The 26,662-nt window shown below is 49.9% G+C and overlaps 1 protein-coding gene across 10 annotated transcripts in view; it reads right to left on the bottom strand.

Moving 5' to 3' along the window:
- The window catches only part of Lrp8 (LDL receptor related protein 8), a 71,996-nt gene that overhangs the window by 14,987 nt on the left and 30,347 nt on the right, over positions 1 to 26,662 (bottom strand). For 2 of the 10 annotated variants that reach the window (XM_057783580.1, XM_057783576.1), the window contains exons 3-15: positions 26,274 to 26,396; positions 18,112 to 18,240; positions 14,905 to 15,285; positions 14,004 to 14,129; positions 12,940 to 13,062; positions 9,750 to 9,869; positions 9,552 to 9,677; positions 6,829 to 7,003; positions 4,661 to 4,888; positions 3,442 to 3,560; positions 3,077 to 3,216; positions 1,395 to 1,536; positions 336 to 488 (exon numbers count right to left, since the gene is read on the bottom strand). In XM_057783580.1, coding sequence (XP_057639563.1) covers positions 336 to 488; positions 1,395 to 1,536; positions 3,077 to 3,216; positions 3,442 to 3,560; positions 4,661 to 4,888; positions 6,829 to 7,003; positions 9,552 to 9,677; positions 9,750 to 9,869; positions 12,940 to 13,062; positions 14,004 to 14,129; positions 14,905 to 15,285; positions 18,112 to 18,240; positions 26,274 to 26,396 — 2,085 coding nt within the window. Of the gene's footprint in view, positions 1 to 335; positions 489 to 1,394; positions 1,537 to 3,076; positions 3,217 to 3,441; positions 3,561 to 4,660; positions 4,889 to 6,828; positions 7,004 to 9,551; positions 9,678 to 9,749; positions 9,870 to 11,046; positions 11,086 to 12,939; positions 13,063 to 14,003; positions 14,130 to 14,904; positions 15,286 to 18,111; positions 18,241 to 26,273; positions 26,397 to 26,662 lie in introns of all 10 variants that reach the window. The other 8 variants (XM_057783578.1, XM_057783582.1, XM_057783586.1 and 5 more) reach the window with 6 other exon arrangements.

A 26,662-nucleotide genomic window follows, 5' to 3' on the forward strand; every position in this document is an offset into this window, starting at 1 on the left:
AGGATGGACATGAGCCACCATATGGATGCTAGGAACTGAACCCACGGTCCTCTGCAAGAGCAACAAGTGTTCACAACCACTGAGCCATCTCCAACCTCATTAACTTGATGTTTTCAAAGGATTCCAGAAACTTCCTGAAAGTTGAATTTAAAATACTGTATGTATATGTGCATTTTTCTGGGAGATGGGAGAGCCTTAGAAGACTCCCAGGGACTCACGCATTCAAGGAAGGTTAAAAAAGGGAAATATGCAAATGTGACAAGCAAACAGGGCAGACAGAGGAGAACCGGGAGCACACTGTGTCCTAGAAGCCAAGGGCAATGTCTGTCACTAACCTCGGTAGCATCTCTTCATGTCTGGGCCCAGCCACGTTGTGTCAGGACAGGCACATGTGTACTTGGGGGAGTGGCTGGAGATCTGAGGAGCAGGAAGGCACAGGTATTCACACCCGCCGTTGGGCTGGGCGCTCAGTTCACAGGCATCTGCAGCTGATGGCAGGGGAGGGGCAGACAGACAAAATGTTGGGACACTGACAGGCCATGCCAGGTCCTCTTGTCTTCCGATAATGAGATCCCATCACTGGACTTGCTCAAAAATCTTTCTGTCCTTTTATATGGGCACCCACCAGCACAGTACTTGGTACTTTATTCCTACTCTCATTCAGTTCTTACAGTTCTGACAGATGAGCCCATGCTCAGAGAACAAATGTACAAATTACAACTCAAGGAATTTGGGAGGCAGACTTTAAGTTGTGGTATACTGATTCCCAAACTAAAGCTACCCCACCCTTACTGTTTTTGTCTTGATTTTTACTCCTCTAAGTTTCATGTCATATTTTTCTTCTTTAAATTCCTAGAACTAGAATCAGGCACCACAGTTATTTCCTTGCTCTTCTTTGCTGTCCCTCTCACCCCAGCAGCCAGTACCTGTTCCAGTAGCAGTAAGATGACTACATCTGTTCCCAGTGAGCCACCTGCCTTGCTGTAAGGCCTCAAGACATATTATTTTATATTGCTGAAAAATGGGTTCGAGAAGTAACAAGAAGCTATATGTCCCAACAGAAGGAACTTTGCAATCAGGTGATCTGAGTGTATATTTTTGTTCTTCTACCTGCTAACATTGTTTTATCTCTCTAAGCTTCAGTTTCTTCAATAATTGAATAAGAAAAAATAATAAGCACCTGTTATAGTATTAGCAAAACTAGGAAACTTATGTGTTCATTTCTTCCTAGCCTTGCTTCACACAAAAGCTGAAGCAAAATGAGGCAAAATGCTTTACAAGAGGAATTATTGTATTCCTGGAGAGGCTGGGTCATGGCATGAACGGGAAGAAACAGCCTGCCAAGTGGCAGGAAAGGACACAGGCAAGGCACCCAAGGGCCAGGGAAGACTTACCTGTTGGCTGCTTCAGCTCATGGGAGATTACAATGTCATGAGGGTTATTGAGGTTCTCAGCCAGGATGGAGATTTCTAAGCCATTGAGCCGATTTGCACTGAAAATGGCCTCATTCTCCAGATCTGTCCAGAATACCCTGTCCTGTGGAATACAGATGTAAAGGGTGGGGAGCCCAGGATCCTAACTCATGATCCCAATCTTAGGACCTAGCCCCAAACCAGTGATGGGAAGAACTGACCTGACAGCTTCCCAGAGAGACCTACCCTGCCCACAGGTTCTCAGAGGACTCTGCCTCTGATGATGATGCAAACTCACCTAGCTTCCTTCTATCTTAGAGGATATTTGACCAGAGGACCAAACCTACCTATAGCTGAGCTAGGCTTACTTCCTGGAGCCAAAAGAAAACCAAGGTTGGATCTCTATAGCTAGTACCATTCCTGTGGTTTGGAACTAAGATCAGAAGGAATGTGTGAGTTCCTGAGAGCCAGCTGCTATTGGGCCTCCTGGGAGGATACACATAAGTTTATATGGTTAGTCCATAGACGCTTGGATATGCATCTGTAGGCAAATTCACAATTGCAGGTGCAACCATGCATCTTGTCCACAGATCCAGATACACCCCCGGGTCTTTCTGTCCTCACAAAGACATACGCATGAAGTTCCTCTATTAGTGTGCATACACATAAAACTACATACACAGGAACATACACTTTTACTTTGGTGTATTTATGTAGATACGTGCACATACACATTCTTTTTTTTTTTTTTTTTTTTTTTTTTTTTTTGGTTTTTCGAGACAGGGTTTCTCTGTAGCTTTGGAGCCTGTCCTGGAACTAGCTCTTGTAGACCAGGCTGGTCTCGAACTCACAGAGATCCGCCTGCCTCTGCCTCCCAAGTGCTGGGATTAAAGGCGTGCGCCACCACCGCCCGGCTTATACACATTCTTTATACACATGCATGTCCAGTACACTTGAACTGAAGCAGGGGCTGCATTTGGAGGAGATACTTTGCCCCCGAGTTCAAGCAGTACAGAGTGGAGCTGCTCTAAGAAAATACTGCCATTGCCTCCCAACTCTGCCTTCCCTCGATGGCAGGGTTAGTTTTGGGAAGAGCTGGAAGAGTGTAAGAAATTCTGGTAGGTTCTGGCTTCCTTATTTCCCAAGAAGAAAGGAAGTCAGAGTCAGGGCAGATGGGTTTCTTGATCCTCTCTTTTTGAGAGCTTGGATAGTGTCTGATTTACTTCTGTAACCCCATGATTCAGCAAAGGCCAGCACAGAAATGAGCTGACCTGCATAGCATCTGTCAGGACGTGACCTATATGAAATGATTCTAAGGAAACACATATTCCTTCCCCCTTCCTCCTTTTGTTAGGAGCCTTCTTCATAGGAGATATAGTGCTAGGTGCTAAGGACATGGAGAAGAAGCATCTGTGCTGAATAATTTACCTGTGACATTCTCTGAACGAGGCTCTTTGGGAGAGAGAACACAGGAAAGAATGCCAGGAAGGCTGGGCTGCAGAGCCTCTGTGTAGGTGGCTCTCAGAATATATACAAAAGTGTCAGTTGGGTTCCCTGTTCTTTTGTTTCCCTTTGGACAAATCTCAGGGAAGCATCCTATTTGAACAAGCCTTTTCTAGGTTTCATATTCCCAGCAGGGTCATACCCACCCTCTTAGGGCTCACCTCAAATACAGCTATCCCAAAAGGGTGACTCAGGAAGTCAGGGGAGAAAATCAGCATCTTTCTGTTGCCTCCATTGAAGTCAATGCTGGACAGCTGGTGCAGCTTGGAGTCCACCCAGTACAAACGCTGGCTCAGCAAGTCTTGGGGAGGAGGGATCAGGTCAGACAGCAGTTACTACAGCTGCATCTCTGTCCCACTGAACTCTTCTCTACCCACATTCCCAGGCCTCACACTGAACTTAGCCTGAGGGAACAAAGACACTTGGCCTCCATGACGGGACAGAAAGAAGACTCATGGGACCCCTAACAGTTGTCAGGATCAGTTCTAGTACAGGCTCCCAACTCAGGTAGATAGGCAGGGCTCACCCAGGGTGATTCCATTGGGCCATTCAATATTGTCTGAAACTAGTGTTTGCCGGTATGCACCGTTGAGCCCAGATTTCTCAATCTTTGCTTGGAATCCCCAGTCAGACCAGTACATGAACCTGAAAGATAGAAGAGCCCACATTTAGCTTCTTGTTTGGGACAGTTGGGGTAGTCTGAGTCACAAAGGATAGGTGATCCACTGAATAGTTGGAGGTTATATTTAATGGGAAACCTCCGAAATCCTTTGGAACTATCTCTGTTAGAACTAACAGGCACTTTAACCTTCATCTCGTGAGAGCCTGGGGAAGCTCGGCTCACCTCTAATCTAGCCAGTCTCAGCTGCATAGCCTGTATGCCCAGCCCTGGAGCATCTGTGTGGGCAGGGTCCCTGCAAACCTCTCCTGATTTACAGAGAAGAGAGTAAACAACCATCCTAACTCAGGTCCCTGCTCTTAGACCCTCGTTCCTACTAGAGACCATAGCAGCCCACTGGTACAGATTCACCCTTTCATGAGACTGCTTTCAGTAGCTGACCTCAATTTAAGAGGGTTTCTTATTCCTTATTAGCGACCAAGGACAAGGAAAAAGGAACACTTCCACTGGGGAAGGAACAAGTATTGTTTTGCTCAGGATTCCTAAGCCCCCATCCAGGTGTGGCCAGAATAAAGCAGCCTAGGTGGTAAGGAGTCCACATATTTAGCAACAAGGGTGGGGAGAGGTGAGGAGTTAGGAACAGATCAACACCAGTGACCTTAGTCTTAAATCACACTAATTGTGCTGAATGCATGGTTATGTAACTCTGCCATAGGGAGACAGATTCGGGATTATGAGGGAAAACCCCACTGTATAATGGGTAGGTGGTATCTCACAATGAAATAGACTTCATGAAGAGTAATGAGTTCTTTGTCCCTGAACAAGGTTAAGCAGCTGCCAGATACCCACCAACAAAAGCCTGCAGGGCCTCTACCCCAGGAGCTACTCTCAAGAATCTCTAGTCCTGTAGTGCTCCAAGATGTGCCATTTCAGTGAATGAGCCAAGAGTCCAGGGAGCCCTCTGGTGACTAATGGCCAATGCCTGAACTGGAGACAAGTGGGATGAGGGCCATTTGGACTTCTTTCCCTGTGTCTCTGACAGGCTTCTTGAGCCCTTGACAGTTCTTAGACACATGAGAACAACACGTATGCTGGTGAAATGGAAAGTCTGCGTGAGGATACTCACCCTCGCAGGGGGTCAACGGCAATGGCTCGGGGCTCACTGAGTTCACGACTGAAGAGAGTGCATCGGCGGCGGCCATCAAGGGTGGCCACTGAGATGGTCTTGTTTCCTGAGTCTGTCCAGTAGATGTGCTTATGGACCCAGTCCACCGCCAAGCCCTCTGGAGAGTGCAGCTGCTCATCAATGAGGACCACCTGCTCGTCCGGGATACTGGCCTTGTCCATGGGGGCGCTTAGGAGAAAGCAGGGCTGGCCATGGGCAGATGCTCCACCCATGGGCCCATGTGGAGCTGCCTTTGCAACCCTCCCCATTTTGTCTTCTCTCTGTGCCATGGCAGTGGGTTTTAGAGGAACCTGGCTAAGCTCTACTCAACACACTCCTTGAGCCACCGGGAAAGGGGCACAGGCCGAACCAGCTAGTTTCTGGCCTGGTGGAGCTCAGTTAATGGGGGAACAAGCATGCAGGCAGATGCAATGCAGTGCGGAAGCTACAACACTGGGGAAATGGAGACTGCATCTTCCTGCAGAGTGGGAGAAGCCTTGTGGTTGAGTTCTGAAGGACTAGATTGCCAGGGGCGCAAAAGATGAAGCCGGACACAAAGGGACCAGTGTATACAAGTATAGAAGCAAGCATGTTCTAGAACGATGCAGTGTTTGGTGTGGTGAAGTTGGCTTATGGGATGTAAAAGTGGACAAGAACCACATCGTCATAGCTGAGTGTACTGCTAATTAGATTTTATACTGGAGCAAGAATGAGACAGGTAACTGAATGAGTTGAAGGACATAGCTAGGAATGTCAGATCACTGTGGCACCTGTGGAATGGACAGGTTTGAAAGGAAAGGAATGAAGGAAGGGAAAGAGAGGGGGGTTATGACATGCAGATGTGAGATAAAGAGGATCTGCAGGAAGTTGTGTGGTGCAGAGATAACTGACTGCATAAACACACAGGGGCATCAGTAGCAGGACTTTGCTTCCCAAATGCTGTGCCTACAGGACATCGTCCCCTCCCTCACCCCCATCATTTCTCTCCATGTTATCACTGCCATCTGTCCACTGCCATTCATAATTCTGACATTTACTTCAAGTCAGACCGAAAAGCACTCTTAGATGGCCCATAGACACTTTTACTCAATGCATTCCAAACTGCTCATCCCCATTCCTGTCCCTCCATAGACTGTCCAACCCCCAATCCCTGATCTCCTGCATGCCCCCAATAAAAGAGCAGCACAGCTGATAAAAACCCCAAGCCAGATACCTGAGATTCCCCAAATTAACCCGTGAGTTAGTCTGGGTAATGCCTCATTCAGCCCCAGGCCCAGTCTCTCATCAAATCCTGCTTGCCAGTCACATTTGTTGGTTAGGCTCTAGCTGCTTCTCTGTATGTAAGGCATGAACTCAGTCTGTGTATGTGTGCTGTGGGAGGCAGGAATCTAGCTGTCAGTACGTCACACTCGGCAGTTTGTTTCTGTCTTCTCATCTACTCACCCACACACCCATCCTATCCTTCTTTCTACGATGACTCGGTGTCTACCCAATGCCTGGTTATCATCAGTCCTGCTAAGTAGATCTCAAAGGTTAAAAAAAGGGGCATAAACTGTCCAAAGGGGCCCAGATATGCAAGGATATACAGAATCTGAGACAGATCTAAGAGAGAACTTTCTCAAGTGTCCAATGATTTTTCCCAAGTGCCAGAGTCCACTCCTAAAGTCACAGCCAGTGATCGGAGTACCCCAGTGACAAATGAGGTACTACTACCCAGGAAGTTTTCCCAGCTACCAAATTGGGTCAAAGGTTTTCTTTCTACCTTCATCTCACGACTGCAAAAAGGTGGCTCACTAGTTATATGTGGGATCCTCCCAGCAGAGATCAGATCTTAGTCATCTTGAATCCTTGGGGTCCACAATATAGATAGATCTAAGCCAGATTTGTAGTTCTCCATGGAGAGCATTTTCCCTTTTCGTCTGTCCTGTACTTCACCGTTAGGCCACCAGGGGTCAGACACAGTCTAGGATGTGGGCTCAAAGTCCTGGTACTTCTACTGCCACTGTGATTCTGTATCCCTTCTCAAGCCCAACTCCATCTTGAGAGGCAGAGGCCATGCTTCCTCTTCCGTGTAAACAGCCCCTCCCTCAAGTCTCTCATGGCTTAGCTGCAGGGGGCATGCCACTTACCTGTAGATCTTGCGGTAGGAAAGGTCACACCAGTATATTCGATTGGTAGCTACTTCCACATCCAGTGACACGACATTCTTGAGCATGGGGATGAGACGCGAGTAGTCCCGCTTCACCAGGTCTATTCTTCGTACCTCATGTCGGTTGGTGAAGATTAGAGATGGGCTCTTGCCAACTGCCATGCAAGGAAGCAGTGTCAATGGAGGAAGCAGGGAGTCCATAGAGACCAAGTTTCTGCCACTAGTTTGCTGGATGAGGCCTCGTTTTCCTATGAAGTAGGGATGATGGTCCTACCTCACAGGCTAGAAGGGCAGATGAAATAATGAGTACCAACACACAGCAGAAGCCCTCTTCTCCATTAGATACAAACTCCCAAGTCCATGGCTCCTAATGTCCTCAGGCCTGCACAGAGGCCTTTTGCAGTATAGCCCTGTCTGTCTAGCTTATCAGCTTTTCTCCCATTCTAGATTCCAGCTAAACTACCTGCATTCTGCTTTTCTCCAGCCCTTTCACTGCCCCAGGCCCTTTTCAAGTCTTTCCCTTGTTCCAGAGTGTGTTTCTTTGCAGCAATCACTACTGTTTCTGCTTGGGGCTCCACCTGTCATCCTGCAAGAATGACCCACCTGAGCAAATAAAATAAAATAAAGGTCCTAGAAAGATAGCCCAGAGGGCTGGGTTAAGTATGTTGAGCCATCTACAGAGACAGGATATATGTGGCATCTGACAAGATCACACACATGCATTGTACAGAACACATAACTGGTCATGTATATATCAAACCTATTTTTAGATTCTAGAGTTAGACTTAGAAGATCATGTGGGACCTAGATATTTGTGACTTCCACCTGGAAGGTTGCTGTCCCAGAGGTCTTCAAGGACCTTGCACTGCCCACCTCAGCTGGTTTTGAGATGTATCAAGCAATTCTCAGGAACGGTTGCCATGTTTCCTGGTACACATTTCTGTCAGCCACCTGGTCCCTGTCTATGCATTTGGGCCAGGCTTATGGGGACAGGATGGGCCCAGTATAGAGCCACGTGGCTGGGGCTGTATCGTGTACACACAAATACACAGTGTGAGGATGGAAACTATTTTAAGGCGGAGGGGTACAAGGAAAGTGGTGATACAGACAGCAGGGAAAATGGGGATGAAAGTACAGGAAGTATCAGATGGAAAGCTAAGTTCTAGGCCTGCTCTGTCCCCAGTGAACCAGAACTTCTCTCGCTTCAAATAACAGTCATGACTTTACCTCTCTGAAGTGACCAGCTGGGTTAGAGGGCGACTTGTGAATTGTGATGAGAACCTGTGTGTTTATGATCTGAGTGTTTTTTTATAATTGCACCTTAGATATTCACATGTATAGATCTGGTATGTATATCTAGTATGTTATTTCTACTGTACTTATATGGACCACATTATTCATCATGTCCCATATAGAAGACAAGACAGGTTACATGTGATGTATGTGTGGTGTGGGTGGTATATTTTAGGATTTATGGATCTGATGTCAAGGACTATAGCTACTGTGTTATAATCTATGTGTTCTATGAAGTATTTATGTGAAACTCCAGACTTCTATTGAACTGTCTGTGTAATGCGTCCATGTGGAGAGCTACAATTTCCTTATACTCAACATGTCCAATGCAGTCTACATTCTTCCCAAACCTGCCTTTCACCCTTTCTCATATGCTGAAATAGTAATTCATTTTTTGTTTTTAAGTTATTTGTCCCTGCAATCTTCTGGTTCATTTTTCTCTAACATCCCACTGTAATTTATAAGCAAATCCAGCTAGCTGGCCTTCAAAATATACACACATCTGTTCCTTTCTCAATATTCCCGCAGCAGCCATCCTGCTCCACGCCTTCCTCCTGGAGCACTACGGTAACAATGAAGCCAGGGGAGTTTCCACGTTACATTTCCCTTCCACTCAGAACCCTCTGAGGGCTTCCCTTAGACTCAGGAGTCTTTACAACCATCTGGAAGGCTTTGGGGAATGCCATGTCACCTCTGACTTCACCTTTCACGAGTCTCCTTCCAACTACACCAGCTTCCTGGCTGCCCCTTCAACATTCAGTCACACTCCTTCCCTCAGGCTTTTGCACTTTCTTTCCCTTCAGCCTAGAATGCCATTCCTGCAGCTAACTCTCGCCTCCTTTAGGTCCTCACGCAAATGCCCTTTTTATTTAGTGAGGGCTTCCCTGACTATTGTTTAAAACCATAACCCACTACTCTCCGAGACTTTTCCATCACTTCCTTGTTTCCCCCTAGCCCTTACTTGCCACCTGCCATACACCGTATTTTATTTTTCCATCTTATGTTTTGTCTGTCTTACTCATTAACAAGGTGTTTTGTGCTGACTGAATCTCTAGTGCCTACAACGATGTTATTGCACTTAATATAAAGAATTTAATAATTACTTCAGTTGACTGAATAGATCAATATATAGATCTACACAAGTCATGCACTTCACGTGAGCTGTGTATGCCAGTTGTGTGGTCCACACTTGTGCCTACACATTGTGCCGTACAAATGGAGTCCCCCAGGCTATCAATGGATGGCTCTAACCATGCCTGTGGGTGTTAGCGTGCAGTGCATTGTGCGTGTGATGTTCACTTGTATTTTGAGCACTGTGGGAGTGTGTGTTTAACCACTCCTCACATAGGTGGCAGTCGGGTGCTTCATAGACCCTCCAGAGTTGTTCCCTCTTCCTTTGGAGGTCCGTACCTACAGCTTTGCAGTTCTTGGTCAGTGCATCCATCTCATAGCCAGGGTGGCATTCACACTTAAAGTAGCCCTTGTAATTCACACAGATTTGGCTGCAGGCATCTGGGTCCTGGCATTCATCAATGTCTGTGGGAAAGACCAGAAGTTAGAACGGGCAGGAGGATCTGTATCTGCTTGGGCAGATTGGGGAAGGCTCACCGCCACAGGTCTTCTTATCCAAGAGCTGGAAGCCTGTTGGGCATGTGCACTCAAAGCCAATCTTGAGGTCAGTGCAGATATGGGAACAACCGCCATTATTGTGCAGACACTCGTTCAGCCCTGGGGAGGGACACAAGCTGCTGAACTCTGACAGGCAGGGAAATGGCGCAGAGCAAAGCAAAGCCTTGGGGCAGCAGACTCCCACAGAACCAGGAAAACAGGAAGCTGCACGGAACCTTTACCTCTTTGGCCAGGTGACTGGGAAGGAGGAGGATCAGATGGCAGGTCCCTGACTAGACAAGACAGGGCCAGTGGAACAAGGAGCACACAGGTCTTGTCCGCCCAGGCCAGAGCTCCATCCACTGCCACTCTAGAGGTAGCTAGGCCTTTCCTGGAGCTCTGGGGTCTTTCACAAACACTTTTTGAAAACAGTTCCTTCTAACCTTTAAGCTTAAAGCTTGCATGTGTAATGTCCGCCCCTTGAGAGACCTCAGGAATGCTTTCTGAAGGCCTCTGCACATCCGTGCTCAGCTTAAGGAGCCTGCTTCACTCCAAGGCAGGTGATGCCACTCTGGAATGGTGCTGCCCTTAAACCTTTTCCTCACAGGAGCTGCCTCCTGTAACTCTCTCCTCCTCCCAGCTGTGTACCTTGGGGTTGGCTGCCGTGCAGGGGTCCCTCAGATCTCTGCCAAGTGCTGACTTCTGGTCCCCTACCATATGCATACTTTCTCAAGGCAGGGCCCAGAGTTAGTCTGCCGGTCAGGAGGAATAATGCAGAATGCCCTTACTCGCTACAGCTGAGTCTTAGGCCAGACTTTCTTTCACATGTGCCTGTGGACGAATCAGGTTTCTCCTACCAGAATTTACACAATGGAGCGTTTTCAACTCCTCTTTGACCTGACCATTCATCTACCTTGCCACAAGCCTAGACCAGGATTACCACGTGCTGAAAAGAGTGAAGGGATGTCAAGAGGTCACCTGGATCTGGTTCCCTCATTCTCCACTCCCTCACCACCTTCTGGAGGGTTCTAGGGGTTCAAGGTTTACCAAGTTCTCACAGCATCTCCTGGACTTAGAATCACAGAAAGTTAATTCTACAAGCCAGGGGAGAGTGCCACACCACCCTTCTGCCCACCAGGTTCATGCACTGTCATTCCAGCCAAGCGAAGAAGCAGCGCTGAGTGGAGCCAGCTGTGGCCATGCATACAGCTGGATTGAGCTGCCCGCCCCAGGCCATGCACAGCTGTGGGTGACCCCACCTCCAGCTGGAGCCATGCTTAGGGAATGTCCCCATTACCCCTGGGCCTCCTCCTGTTTCCCTGGAATGTTGATGCAACTGAAAGAACAAGACCACAGCAATCCCATGACTTTGGGGGACTGGAAGTGGCTCTGTCAGGCCCATCCCTGGGAAGCCCCAGGCTTCTGGAGACATCTGAGCCACAGGAGCTTCAGAGTAGTCGCTGGGAGATCTCCCGCTGGGAATCTTCTGTCGCGCACCTCTGTCATCTGTCTTGAGCTTTCCTATTCCACGAGCTCCATCCATCCGTTTGTTCTCCCATTCATGCGCTGCCTCAGTCACACACACACCCACCCACTTCCTTCCTCTTTCTGTAGGTGGTAGCAACTCCACAGTTGTACTTACTGGACACTTAGCCAAATGGAATGAATTTATAGGGAGGTGCTGCTCAGGAAGAGTTCGAAATGACTGGGACTTTTTGATGAAAGAACGTACAGAGTACCCCAAGGCTAACAAAGGTTGAGAGAGGGGAAAAGCTAGGAGGCTCCAATTAGTTTATCCCTGACCACCTTCTTCTTTAGCAGGCCTGAAGAGAGACTCTGTTCCTCTAATTCTGTGTAGCCTATAGGTAGAGCTGGGAGAGGAAGGAAGAGGGAGAGTGTTCTAGAGGCCTGAATAGCATTTGACATCACCTTCCCCAGCACAGTACACACTTGCATGCACACACCTTCATGCATACACACACACATACCCATACTAGCTTATGCAGAGGCATAGACAGGTCTGCAGGCTCCGCAGACATGGGAATGCAGGCAGAGATGCAAGAATGCAATAGTTCAGAAACGTGGGTACAGACGCTGGTCTCTTCACCAGCACAGACAAAAAGAACACACAGACACAAACGAGCACGTATTTCTCATGAGCATGTCATGCAGAAGAGAGTTTGGTAGGTTAGTAGTCCCTGGGTAACTGCGGCTCCAAGTGTGGGGAAGCTAAGTTCAGCTAGTTGCTCCTGTTTCCCTGTCCCCCTTTCCACGAGGCCCTTCTGAATCTTTTCCAGGCAAGGCCCGAGGGCAATAGAGTGTGGGTCTCCTGCAAGCCCAGGTGGAGGCTCAGCAAGCTTTGCTTAGCTACTCTTCCTTGCAGTCAGCCTGGTTTCATTTGAAATTTTCAGCAAAGAGGCTGCTCCTGGGGAGCTCTGGGGCATGACGTTCCTCTGAGTACCCAGTAGGGGAGGTGTTGGGCAGTCTTCCTGGAGAGAGGACAAGGAGGGGCCAGCCTAGACTCTGTTTTCAGGGCCTCCTTTGTCCGGTTCTCTGGAATTCTGTTCTGACATAAGCAGAGATGACTCACATCTCTTCCGCGCTTGCTAGTCACCAGCTAGCTGGCCCTCTCTCTTCCCTCTAGCTTAAACTGCACGTCAGCCCTCACCCTTGCCCAGGTTCCAGCTTCTCAGAGTTCAGAATGGTGACACTGCTTGCTGCTGGGAGGACCCTGCTCCCATCCAGGCCTGGCCTGGCAGTGATGCTGGCTGGGATATATTTCTAATGGGCTTCCTTGCTTCTTCCAACCTTTGACTCTGCAAGGCGTCCTACAAAGGACTGGAAGAGCTCAAGGACCCAGGCCATGGCTAGATCAGCAGGGCAGGGACATAGAGGAAGAGAGAAACTTGCAGAGGGCACACACTCAGTTTGTATAGTTTGTGAATGGCAGAAGCGAAGAGGTCAGTTTTATGAGAAGCAGCCTAACCTTTGAGCATCTAGACTTCAAGGGAAAGGCCCTTAGAGCTTTGCAGCACGAGATCCTCGTGGCAAATGGCCTGATGTGAGGCTACAGGATAGATAGCACTTGGTCTAGAGGGTCAGAAGAGGTACTAGGGCCTCTATCCTGGACGCCAGGAGGGAGCACAGTGAGAACATTAGTCCAGCTGCTAGGTGTAGATAGGTAGCATACCACACTCTTTCTGAGGCTCATCCGACCAGTCCCGGCAGTCCCTCTGACCATCACACACTTTCCTGCCGTCCATGCACTCGCCACTCTTACACTGAAATCTGCGGGGACCCTCACAGGTTGACTCTGTCGGGTCAGACAAGAGAATGGACAGTGCCTGTGAGACAGTGGGTGGGAGGGCAAGGCCGGGCAGGGTCAGCCAAGGCCCACAGAAAATGAACAGAGTTCAAGCACCAGCCCTAACTCTCTTAGGGGACTTTAGGACAGACAGTGGAACCAGGGCCTATAGAGGCTCTTCCCACAGGACAGACCCTCATTCACCCACACAGGGGTCTTTGTTCTGGGAGTACTAGGCTCCTGGGAAAGACCATGCAACACTCGAGAAGGACCATCTCCAGGGGGAGCGTTGGCCCACATTGCCTCGCTGCCCTCCCTAATTATTCCCCATGGCTAGTGGGTAGGGCCTCTATTTCGTCAGGACAAGTGGTGACGAGCAGAGCACCTGAGAATGACAGGGACTTTTTGGAGGACAGGATTCAGTGTCCGCTCAGTCTGAGAGCTAGTAAGGCAAGCCTTGGGTACAGACAGAGAGCGGGAAGCTAGTAATTCTCACGTCCCCTTAGCCCTTTTTCAGCTTTTACAAAGTCCTTAATTAAAAGTTCACTTCTTGGGCTGGCGATGGCTCAGCGGTTAAGAGACTGGCTGCTCTTCCAGAGGTCCTGAGTTCAGTTCCCAGCAACCACATGGTGGCTCACAACCATCTATAGTAGGATCTGATGCCCTCTTCTGGCATAAAGGTGTATGTGATGATAGAGCACTCATATACATAATAAATCTTAAAAAAAAAAAAAAAAAAAAAGAGTCCAGTTCCTGTGCCCCAGAACCCCATGGGAAGCAATTACAGTGATAATGGGCAAGTAACCGATGCTGAAGGGGTAAATACATCTCAGAGACCAAGGAAAGAACGCCCCCATTTCTGCTCTCTCCAGGCCAGGGAGGGCCACAGGGCCTTTCCTCAGGCTGAGCTTCCATCCTCAAGAGGGTGTCAACCTTTTTGAGCAACGCACCCTGCAGGCAGCTGGCTTCATCACTCCCGTCTGGGCAGTCGTGTTCCTGGTTGCAGCGTTTGATTGCAAGGACACAAGTCCCATCCCCACACTGGAACTCGTTCTCATTGCAGGGTCCCGGTGGTGCTGAAATGGGGCAAGAGGAGGTCAGGACCAGCATGGCACTAGGAAAGCTGTCCCCACAACCTCATGCCACATCCACCCCGGAAAGAATGGAACAGCGACCGAGCTCAGGAGGCCTCGGAGGACACTTAGTCAAAGCATCTCTAGTGTACACATGGGGAGACTGAAGCTCAGAGAGGGGGAAGGCCTTGCCAAAGGTCACACAGCATTCCAGTTTCCTGTTTCCCTGTCCACCACCACCTCAGCACAGACGTGTGGTTTCCATTGAGTCCTGGCGCTCATGACTTAGTGATTTGGTCCACTCAGTCAACCTTTCCTGAACCTGGCACTGTGCTGGGTGTTGGTGGGGAGCCCGGAGACTAAGAGCCCCTTTCCAGAAGCTCAGGTGCAGAGATGAGAAATGCACAGAAGAAAATGCCACAGTGTGAGTTGTGCCTGCAGGAGAGGGCAGCAGGGGTCTGCCAAAGTCCTGGAAGGGACCCACTCAGCTGGGACAGTCAGCAGAATCTGACGGGCCCAGCATGTAGGCACTCCTAGGACAGGACCAGTGCTAGACTCCCTATAACAGGGACGGGCAGGAACAGGTGCTCATAGAAGAGACAACAGGTGCCTGGCTTCTGGGGTCAGATCTGAGCTCCATTCCTTAGCAGCCATGTGACCTCCCGCAAGTCACTTCATTCTCCCAGTGTAAGTCTCTGTTAAAGCAGGGTATGTACTCCCAGTAGGAGGGCCATATCAGCAGGCTCTGGGTGGGACTGGGAGCGTGGAGGGGGCTTACAGCAGTCGGCCTCGTCAGACTTGTCCTTGCAGTCGCGGTCGCCATCGCAGCGCCAGCCCAGGTGTATGCACTCGCCACTGCGGCAGGTGAACTGGGCCGTGGGGGCGCAGGCTGCAGGCGTGGCTGTGGTCTCCTGGCCCGCTCGCCCGCAAAGCTCGGCAGCCTCATCTGAGCGGTCCTCGCAGTCAAACTGGCCATCGCAGACCCAGCGCTCAGGGATGCAGGTACCAGCTCCTCCACATCGGAACTCGCGGGGCGGGCAGGCCGGGTCCGAGCAGCCGCGCTCATCACTGCCATCACCGCAGTCATCATCGCCATCACACACGAACACAGAGGCCAGGCAGGAACGGTTGCTGCACTGGAACTCGTGCGGGGCGCACACTGCGCAGGACAGAGAGCCGGTCCAGATCCCATCCCCCATGACCCAGCCCAGCTCCTGCTACAGGGGTTACAGGGTGTTCTGACCCTCGCCTATAGGCTGGAGTAGGTCCTGTTGCAGACTTGAAGGGGGAGCACGGTATGAGTGACCGCCACTTGAAAGTAGGGGCCTCAGTCATGCTAACTGACCTTGAACCACACTTGCCTTCCCTGAACTTCGGCAAATATGCAGAATTTCTGCTCTGTAACCAGCAGCATGGTGGGGCTGCGAGAGGCTCTAACACAGCAGAGCCCTATTGTCGTGCAGGATAGGAAATCATCTGTAACATGACTGACACCAGATGAGAGGGCAGGTCTTTGCCGAGACAACAAAGTCTCCAGCCTGGCATCTACTACCCTGGTCCCTGCTTCTCACTCCTGAACACACCCAGCTATGGCCACCTGGATGATTTACTAGGCCCGGAGCACACAGTTCCCCTCCATGGTTTTGTTAAGTTGCGCCATCTCCTGGGAACCCACTGCTGCCCACTGTTCCTTTTAGTTCTCAGTCAGTGTTCTTCCTGTGCCTGGGTCCAAATTCCACCTTCACCCAACTCAGGCTGTTTGTTTCCTTGCTTAGGAAATCTCCTTCTGCCCCAGCCTGTCTAGTGCTGTTCACAGCCACCCCACGTCGGGGTTCCAGGTCCTTCACACCCCATTATTCTAAGGACTGGCAGAGTCCCTGGCAGGATGTGGGTGTGGATGAAGTCATTAAAGAACAGGTCCTGCCCTATTTGGGTCCTGGGCTTCCTCCCTCTGGTAGGCTAGCATGGAGTCCACAGGAAAGGCCTTAGAGCCCAGCCAGCCCAGGTGCTAGTTTACAGCTGAGAGAACTGAGGCTCAGAGAGGGGAGCACCTTGCTCAGGGTTGCATTGTAACAAAAGACCCAGAACTCAGGTTTGGGGCAATTCCTTCCTACTCTGACTTCTCTCAGCTTTCCTGTTGATTGTTTTCCCTCACTTTCTGGAGTGTCAGCTGTTTTCAAGCACCCATTCCCTCCTCCATCAAGCCTCCTCCCCTCTTTCAGGTCTTCAGCCTTTGGCCTTGGGACTCAGGTGGGTCAGAAATGCTGTGGCTATTACATCGCGTTGGCAGTTCCATATCTCTCCATATGGGGGCGCCCAGGGTCCATGTTTCTATTTTTCCAGTGCCATGATGTCAACTTTCATTTACTGAACATAAAATAAAGTGATGTCTTCGGTGTTACAATGTAGGCAGACCTTGTCATGTTTTCCTGACAGCTCTACTAAGTTTCCGACAGCTGCATTTTCCCCCTTCTGGGTTTTTGGGATGTGGGGGCATCAGAGGGAAAAGCATGTGTTCTCTGGTGCCACATTCCCCAAGATGCTGCTGCTGCTGACATCCTCCTGCCTGTCTAGACACTTTACATACCCAGGGAGAGAAGAGTCTGTCTCCTGAGAGTCCTGACAGGAAGTGCTTCATAACATTGGATTCTCAACAAGGTTCTGAAGCCAACAGTCACTGGAAGATCCCACTACTAAGGCCCAGGGACCCCACTCCCTACATTCAGAGAACTGCTGAAGGGAAGGTTCCTTTTCTGCCCAGGCCACAGAGGGCCTGATAATCCTTTCTAATACCTTTAGCTCCTGTAATTAACAGGAGATGTCCCTGTCCCAACATGCCCTGGTCAGGTACCCAACCCCCCACTCATTGCAATAGTGGCTGCTAGTTTTATACTGGAAGCATCATTTGATTATAAGGCTGGGGGTGGTGAGAGGAAAGGGTGACTGGCATGGGTGAGAAGTTCTCACAAAACTACCACAGCTGAAGCCAGTGCCAGCACTGAGGCTTTGGAGTGCAGACACTCGCCAGGACCCCTGCCCCATCCATACACTTCTTCAGACCCCTCAGCCCTCACATTTGGAATCTCAGAAGCCTCAGGAGGAGATGGTCTTGCTCCTGGACCAGGAGGGATGGCCAGGAGAGACTGGGTGGGGTGAGGAGATGCTCTGAGAGGCAGTGGTGGACAAGTGCCTGACATGCACACTCCTGAATTCCAGCCCAGGCCAGTCGGTAGTCTCCAGGGGAAGATTATAGGATCGCCTTATCGTACCCTTCAGAACCTTACTCCAGACCTGGCACATAGCAGGTACCCAGGATAACCAGGAAAGCAACATGAGCCGGACCATGCCCCCCACCCCCAAACCTTCCTGGCCTGCTCTCTGAGAAGGAGATAATCCTGTGTTTGAAGTTCAGCCATGTGGAATGGTCCCAATGACCACGTCCATCTGTCCCTGCTGAGGCTGATGGGAGTATCTTCTCTGTATGTGATGCGTGCCCCAGTCTGAGACTCGAGCAGCAGTCATCATTTACACCCTAGGCATCTGTCAGCACACGCCCCATTCCCAGTGCTGCCGGTGCCCTGGCACCAGATTCCACCTTCATACAGCCCAGCCTTTCGTTCCCCTGCTCTTGCTTGGAGATCAGTTGACTTGTAGAATGGATGAGCAGATGTCAGACATGGCAGAAGGCTGTGTGTTAGACCTGACTTTGAATCTCAGTTCCAACCCTCAGTCTTGGGCACGTTTCCTCCCTGTCTGAGCCTCAGTTTCCTCACCCATGAAATGGGGATGGTAGTGGCTCTTCATGAGGTGGTCGTGAGGATGACAGAGGAACATGTCTAGGGGCCCAGCCGTTTCTAACGTTCTCATCGTTATTCTTCCCTCTCCACCTACCAGGCCCCACAGAGAAACGGGCCCCTTCCAAGAAGGGGTCCCCCACTGCTGAGAGTACCCAACTGCTTGGCAGACAACGGGGTTCTGGACTCACAGGTAGGACAGCCGGCTTCGTCCGCTCCGCCCTCACAGTCCTTCTCTCCGTCGCAACGCCACGAGGCAGGCACACACTTGTGGCTGCTGGGTCCACAGCTCAGCTTCTCATCGGGACACTCTTCCCTGGCTGCAGAGACAGACATCCGGTGTTCATGGCTTAGCTACGGGATACAGCACCAACCAGTCCTGCTGCTTGGTGTAAGTCCCTAGCAGTCCACTAGGGCCGTCCTGCCCCGTGTCTTTTCATTGGAAGCCAATCTTCTCCAAAGGCATCCTAAATCCTAAATCTGACCTCACCCCACACTGCCTCACCTAACACTCTCTCATGCTCTCCTAGTCCAAGACATTCAAGTCTTTTTTTTTTTTTCTTTTTACTCTTTTGGTTTTTCAGGATAGGGTTTCTCTGTATACCAGCTCTGGCTGTTCCGGAACTCACTTTGTAGACCAGGCTGGCCTCGAACTCACAGAGATCCACCTGCCTCTGCCTCCCAAGTGCTGGGGTTAAAGGCGTGCGCCACCAGCGCCCAGCTCCAAGTCTTTCTTGATCCAAGGGCCCTACCCATCTTCCCTTTAAGATCTCACAATATGGAGCTGCTACACCCTTGCTGTGTTCCCACTGTGTGCCTTTGGGTAAGGTATGCCTAACAGACCTCAGTGTACCTTCCAGACCAGCAGCTCCGTAATTTGAACCCGTGGGTTTGGAGGGCTCACCAAAACCCTAGCAGCAACAATTTTAAGTCTCTGTAAGACAGTGCCGAGCCCACCGCTGAGAACAACCTCCACGTGCAGGGCCCAGCGGGACTGCACAGCTATAATTACTGCAGCGCAATCAGAGGCTGACTCAATCAGGGGCCTAGAGCCCCAGGGTTGATTCTCAATTTGGAAGAATGAGAACCCTATTCAGGACCGGGGGCAGCTCTTACTCTGAGCTCTCCCTACTCCACATGACAGCTGGGGCAGATGAATCTTCGACCTTTCTGGTTGGCTCCCTGCTGACTTCTCCAGGGCGCAGGCGTCCCAGCTTCAGGTCTCTGAATTGTGCCAGGCACAGTGCTAGACATTTCTATTTCATCTTCATAATAACCCAGCAAGGTGAGGGTTATGTTTTGGCCTCCAGCATGAAAAGTGAGGATGTGGGCTCTGAAGGCTGGCTGCCTGGGTTCGAATCATAGTTCAGTCATTCACTGGCCACGTGACCTTGGCCTAAAATATTTCTCTTTGTTTCAACCAAGTGTAGATGATGCTATGACTCACTGCATAGGATGGTTGTAATGACCAGATTAATGTCTATAAAATGTTTAGAAGTCCATCCATCCTAGGCTCAGTCCATATTCCCCATTATTATCATCTACACATACTGGATGAGACTCAGGCTTGTTTATCCATTCAGTGGGTAAGATTGAGCACTGCTGCGTGAGTCCTGAGTGTCTGTCTCTGTCTCTCTCTCACACACACAAGAATGACATGAAGATATGGCAGCTGTGTCTGATATCAGCGCTGGAAACAGTTCTGTACGTTCAGAAGAATGGTAACTCATGTCTCACTCTGATGTTTCCTCTCATCTCATTTCTGTGGTTGGTGGTGAGAGGCCACAGAGATGAATAAAAGTGGTCCGAGACAAGAAAAGGCACAGGAAAGTGGGTTGGGGCAGGCGTCTAAATCAAGGTCCCTAGAATTTTACATACTATGTATTGGGGAAGAGCGCCTTCAGCCCCATGTGGACCACAAATGTGGACAGGTTTGGAACACTTGCCATGAATAAGGCAGTCCAATGGGAACATGGAATTCATATATTCACTCTACATGAAATAACTGTCAGGTAGGGCTCTGGAAAGCACCGACACTCAGTGAGCTCTTAAAATTCCACTTGGCGGTGGAGGAGTGGGGGCTGGAGAGATGGCTCAGTGGTTAAAAACACTGGCTGCTCCTCCAGAGGTCCTGAGTTCAATTCCCAGCAATCACATGGTAGCTCACAACCATCTATAATGGGATCTGATGCCCTCTTTCGGCCCACAGAAATGCAGACTGAGGACTCATACCTAAAAGAATACATACATACATACATATATTCATACATACATACATACTTGAAATGGCCACTTTTGCTAAGAGGTGGTGGCGCATACCTTCACTTCCAGCACTCGGGAGGCAGAGGTAGGTGGATCTCTGAGTTGGAGGTCAGCTTGGTCTACAGAGCCAGTTCTAGCACAGCCAGGACTACACAGAGAAAAACCCTGTCTCCAACCCTCCGCCCCAAAAGACCACTTTGGGTTATCATCTGGAGTGACGAAGGGGGATGGGCATCTGGAGATGGCTCTTCTGTCACCAACACTGGAGAACCCTGAGCACTTCTTGATACTTTAGACCATGAAGCAGCTGGAGCTGACCAGCTGTCTCCCAGAACGTACTCTAACCAAGAGACAGAAGCTCGAGTGACTGGGTCTCAAGTTATATTGGCTGATCTAGATGTCGAAAGCCAAGGAATTTGCATTTTTAAATTTTTTATAGTTTTCTTCGTGTGAACGTGTGTCTGCTACGTGTGTGGAAGTGCTGGTGGGAGGAGGACCCAAACTCAGGCCTTCTGGAAAAGTAGAACACACTCTTAATGGCTGAGCCATGCTCCAGGCCTGGAACCTACATTTAGTAAGTTCTCTCAACACAAGCACTTCTAGGTGAGAGCAGAGCTAAAAATCTGCACATGGAGGATATGGCACACCTCATCTCTTTGTAACACCATGGCACACTAGCAGTGATACAGGTGTCCAAATGTTTGCAAATCCCCGAGAGAGCAGCGGAGTGGAAGGACGAGACAACCACTAAGCACTAACCCAGAGCGAGTGCTCGGAGAACTGGGTCTCACAGGGAGTTGAAAGGGCCACCGTTACAAGCACCTGAGTGGGTCAGACTGCGCCAGGCGGAGGAGTTGGTTCCCCACTCCACTTCGCCTTTAGGAGACAATTACGTCATAAGAGCAGCGCCCTCACCAGTGGGGTCAGTGCCCTCTTATAGAAATGGATACAAACAAAATGTGGTATATATACACAATGGGATTTTTTTTCAGCCATGAAGAACAAAGTTATGCCATTTGTAGGAAAGTGAATGCAATTGAAGATAATCACATTAAGCAAATTAAGCTAGACTCAGAAAGACAAATATTGCATGTCTTCTCTCATTTGTGGTTCTAATTTTATATTAATATATAAAATTAAGTGTGTGTATACGACATTAAAATAGAAGCAAAATTATCTAGAGGAATGAAAGAGCTAACAGGAGAGGAGAGGAAAGAAGAATATGCTTAACACGATATGTATTTGTATGAAAATGTCCTTATGGAACACAGTACCATGTACATGAACATACACAATGAAAATTATATAGAATATAAATGCTCGAGGTAGCCTCCATGCCCTCTGTTGTGAAGGTCTGGGTGAGAAGGCAGCTCTGTGAGGAGTGGACCTCACTAGACCCTGTACATGTAATGGAACTGTATGCACTAGGTTTCTGTTATGTACAGTTTACCCAGGCCAGTCTGTGGCATTTAGCCAGAACCAACCAAGATGCCCAGCATGCCCCTCACCCTAATCCTGGAAGGAAGAAGGCTGTGAGCAGTCCTAAAGTTCAGAGACATAAAGTAGCTCACCTAAATGTGCACAGCACATTAAAGATAGAATCTGGGTTCCTCTGACAAAAGCCCTGTCCTTCCATCAAACCATGCATGGCAGAGACACAGCCCCAAATTCTCTTTCCCCATGCCTAGGTGACTGAAACAGCCTTTGGCCAGATGCGCCACCTCCGGAGGCCTGGTCCTGCAGCAGGCAGCCGATTGAACTTTTAATGAATATTTATACAGTTAACAGCATAACCTTTCAACAAGGACAATGATTAAACAATCTGTCTGCTTCCTTTCTTTATAATTAATAAGGCATTTGCTGTATCCCTAAATAGACAGTTCTAATTACAGGCTCTCAAGGACCCAGCAGTGCCTACTACTGGTTCCTTCACCCCTAGAGTGCCAAGGCTCTTCGGAATGCCAGGACAAAAGAGACCAAGAAGACCAAGTTGACAGGCGTCTCCTGGAGTGGTATTCCAGGGCCCAGAGAGAGGTAGGTGTGTCAAATGCCTGTCTCTCCTGAAACCACACTGCTTGTGCCTCTCTTGTGGTACAGCTATTCCCCAAAGCTGAGGCTCCAGGCTCCGGGTCAGGCCTCTCCACTGCGCAGCTGCAGGGACTGCTGATGGGCATCTCCCAGGCAGAGAGGAAAGCCTGGAGAGTGTAAGTTGCAGGCTGAGAATCTTATGGAGAGAGACGAGCTGAACCTCCATCCCAGGTCCATGCTGTACAGCCACTGCACAGGAGGACACCACTGCTTTCCCCAGCACGGCTGGAGAGGTCAGTGAGATGCTCAGCTAGCCTTTCCTTGCTCATCTAGGCTGAGCGACATGGCCATCTGATGGCTACTCCCAGGATCCTTGAAGCCAAGACCATAGGCAAGTTGGTATAGGTGAAGGAACTTGGATTTTAGAGTCAATAAACCTAGGTCCAAATCTCATTTGCTAACACTAAAGTTCTTAGGCAAGGCATTTAATTTCTATGCTCCCTGGTCTCCTCTGTTGCAAATGGGGTTTGTATGAGGCAGTGTGGAAGTGCCTGTTCTCAAAAGCCTGGAATACACTGGAGCTCAGGACACAATTGCTCTTATCTTATCTCATGCGATGAAAATGTAAATGACTGGTGGGGAGGCTGGTATCACCCCACGGGAGTGCACAGGAGCTCATGTGTCTCATGACACCCCCGTACAGCCTTTCTCTCTGGGACAGATGCTCCCAAGGGACACTTCTGATTTGCTGTCCAAGTGTCCCGGGCAGAAGCAATAATCATAACTGCACTGCCTCCTCACAACACTGGTGAGGGGCTTAAAACTCCACCCTGAAGCAACTGAAGGCATTTACTAATTTCCTGAGAATACTGTCCCAGAAATCCAAACCCACAGGTATAAGCTAATACATCAAGGAACAAGGAAAATGTTTGTTGATAGTACCTAGTGGCTACTCACTGGTCTGTAGTTTTAGAGACTTGAGTTTTAGGGACAAATGGGGATTACCTGCTCCAAGTGGACCATAGCAACCACAGTGTCACTTGACTGGGCCCCTGCATTAGGAAGCACCCTGTCATCCTGAAGGAGCAGAGTTACACTAGGCTCCTTCACACAGCATCAGGCAAAATGGGTGATCTCAGATCTCCAGGCCTGTACTCCCTCATCTATAAGAAGCAGGTGAGCAGAGGTGAGCAGTAAGGGCCCCTTCTAGCTGCTAAGATGCAAGGGGAAAATTCACATGCAGCATGCAACACCCAGATCTGTAGCTCATTCCCCTGAACCACTCTCTCCTCTCCCTGTCTGCCTGTACCCTCCCCACAGATGCCTGAAGGTGGGTCAGAGACTGCTCCAATCAAGAGAGCTATAATTAGAGCCCAAATGATACTTTCATTAGGCAAATGTTCTGGGCTTTCCCATTGTGACTCTGGCTGTATCTGATAAGTACCTATCCCAGGTCCCTCTGCTTCTCACACCCCCAGCCCATAGTATTTTAATAGTACAAAATTAGTGTCCTGATATCCTAATAAACTGTAATGTTGGGGGCAGAGATGCTGCGGTCCATGAACAATAATAAACAACACTGGCACTTACTCCAATTCTTGTATTTTCTCAGCGGAGTCATACACCCATTATAAGGTAAATATCACCATATCACTTTACAAAAGGAGAAACTGAGGCTCAGGAAGGCTGGACAACTTATATGAGGTTTCAAGGCAAAGACCTGACCCAACTGAATCAGATCTCAAGCCTACTACACTCTTCTATCTATAATCTTTCTGTTAGAGGTGAGGAGTAAGGCTCTATCTTGGGAGCTGGCACAGTCCCAGAAACCTGGTAGGCTATGGAGGTTGCTATGGCAACACCAATTAAATGGACAACGGGTTGGCTGCTGGGTTTTCATTCATTGGGAAGCTGTGAGTAAGCCTGCTACCAGTCCTGCCGCCCCAAATTCTGCCTGGTCTTCAAGGTCTTCTCTGGCTGATTCTTCCAGGCAGCCCTCCCTAGTGACAGAACCCGTGGCCATTGCTTCTGACCAATGCAGTGGTTCAGGGAGTAGGGATCCCAGACTTTGTACCCCCCCTGGACAAGGGCAGAAAGTGGGTCTTGGACTACTAAGAATTTAGGAATCTTAAAACAGGAACATCTATGGGATTCTAGATTGGGACCCATACTGGGGGGCATGCAGCAGAGACAGGTTTTCACAGCAATTGCCTGGGTAATCCACAGGGAGCTGGGCCTCTTCAATCCCAGCTGCTGCTCCCATGAATCTCAGAAAGCCTGAAAATCCTGTCTTTTGTCACTGGAGAGGTACTTGCCACAAATAGGCTGTTTGTGTGTCTGTGAGGTGGGTCTATCAAGTTTTCGGGCTCTAGCTGTTCAGCTGTTAAATATAAGGAGGCCTAGGAATCAGGATGAGTGTGCAGTGTGGGTCCAGCACAGACCACGAGGTAGGAAGGCAGTGAGCACTGGCGTTTTGGGGAAGAAAGATAGAGAAATAGGCAGGATGGGAGAGAGGGTAGCAGGAGGGAGGCTGGAGGCAGGAAGCATGAGCAGGAAGGGAGGGAGCCCAGGAGAGAGAGGGGGATAGGTGAGTAGGCCCCAAGAGGGCAAGGAGGAAGCAATACCACGAGACGGAGATGTGGAGAGAAGGGGAACAAGACAGCCCCTCCTCCCCCAATAATGTCCGCAAAGCCCCTACCCACGCCCGGGTCGAGGCAGAACAGGCTGACCTTTAGGGTGGAGCTGCAAACCACCCCTAGAAACTCTCTAGAGACACACGACTCTGTCCCTTCTCAACTGAGCAGCCATGGCCTGGTCCCGTCTGGGGAATCCACTACCCTCTCTCTAGGCTGGCATGAGGATGACAGTCACAGGCAAGTGTGGTGAGGCTTTGTTCCTTTGGCAGAGCGGGAGAAAGCACTGGGCTTCCCTCTGCCTACACGCCTCCAGGACAGCATGGAGTGGCATTTGGTATGGTAAGGAAAGGATGGGGCCTGCAGTAAAACTGGGGAGGGCTTGGCAGCTGCCGAGGAAATGAGGGGCCCTTTGTCTGAGGTTGGGGGTCTCTCTTGCTCTCCCTTTCTCTTTCTGTCTTGGAAACTGGTAGCTCTGTTGCTAGGAGACAAGGAAACCCAGCTATCATTAGCGGCAGCCTTAGATGGGACTCTGGCCTTCATTGTCCCTGTCTTTACCTCTGGGGCAAATGTTAGTCCCAGAGAGGGGCTCCTGGATCCCCCCTAGTCCCACCGTCTCCACGTGCTTCCCCCAGCCTTTTGTCTCAGGCTCGCACTACAGAAGCTCTGCCTCTGGACCACTGGGTCCTCCCCCTCCCCCTTCTCATCTCCTTTTTAATTTAACAAATGTCAGGGAATGACCTGCCAGGTCTAAGTTTGCTTTGAGGATTAGAGCCTAGAAAAGAAATCCCGAGAGACAAAGCAGTCCTGGAGCACCAGCTATGCCACCTCACCCTGCTTCCTTCTGCCACCATCTAGCTAGCCATGAAGAACAGGCCTCCTGTACTCAGCTCACCCAACACAGAGGGAAGAGCTGGGCCCTGAAGTCCTGGCTGGGTGGCCACGGACAAATCACACCAACTCTCTGAGCTTCAGCGTGCTCCTTTTGAAAATGCAGAAAGTAGTAGTTCTTGCCCCTAGAGGCTGCTCTGAAGATAAAAGGGATGATGGCATACAAAAGGCTTAGCGAGGTGTGGCACACAGTAAATGATTAACAAGCACCAGCTGCCCTTAGTGCCACTGGAATTACAATTGAGATCCTCAAAAATGAGAGCAGGGGGCCCGGAAGATGAGCCAGGGCTGCTTCGGAGCAGCTTTTGGGGGCTGATTCTAACTCCTGGTGCCGCAGGAATAGTCAAACCTACAAAGGTGCTAGAAGAAAGGGGGGACACAGGCGACCAGTGAGCAACTAAACACTTGACTGCTTACCAGGAGCCTTCCACTCCCCAGAGGGCCCGGCACAGAGTATCCTCTGACCGTCTCACGTGAGCCCAACAACTTGCCAGCTCGAAAATGCTGGTGAGGAAACTGAGGTCTAGGGCAAGACTCACCACAAGTGGCCTTCGATTCATCAGATCCATCAGGACACTCCTCTTCGCCATCGCACTTCCAGCGCTCCGGGATGCAGTGGCCGTTGTCACAGGTAAAGTCGCTGTCTGCACAGGTCCTCTTGGCTGTGGGACGAAGATACGAAAGAGCATAAAGGTCTGCTGAGCATATAGAATGTTTCTCTAAGACAGAATCAGGTAGCAAATGGGTAGCTGGGCTGTGCTCAGCCTAAAGGTACACCCCAAACCTCCCACAGGGTCCGTAAGTAGGGAGCTCAAGTCCAGCAAGGCTGGCACCACCACTTCCCGCCACCCCACTTCTCAACTCCTCCTGCAGGCAGTTCACCTGCCTAGCCCACCACATAACCAGGCTCCTTGGAAAAGCACCAGAG

Source organism: Chionomys nivalis, chromosome 11 (genome assembly GCF_950005125.1).
Source record: "Chionomys nivalis chromosome 11, mChiNiv1.1, whole genome shotgun sequence".
Taxonomy (NCBI): Eukaryota; Metazoa; Chordata; class Mammalia; order Rodentia; family Cricetidae; genus Chionomys; species Chionomys nivalis.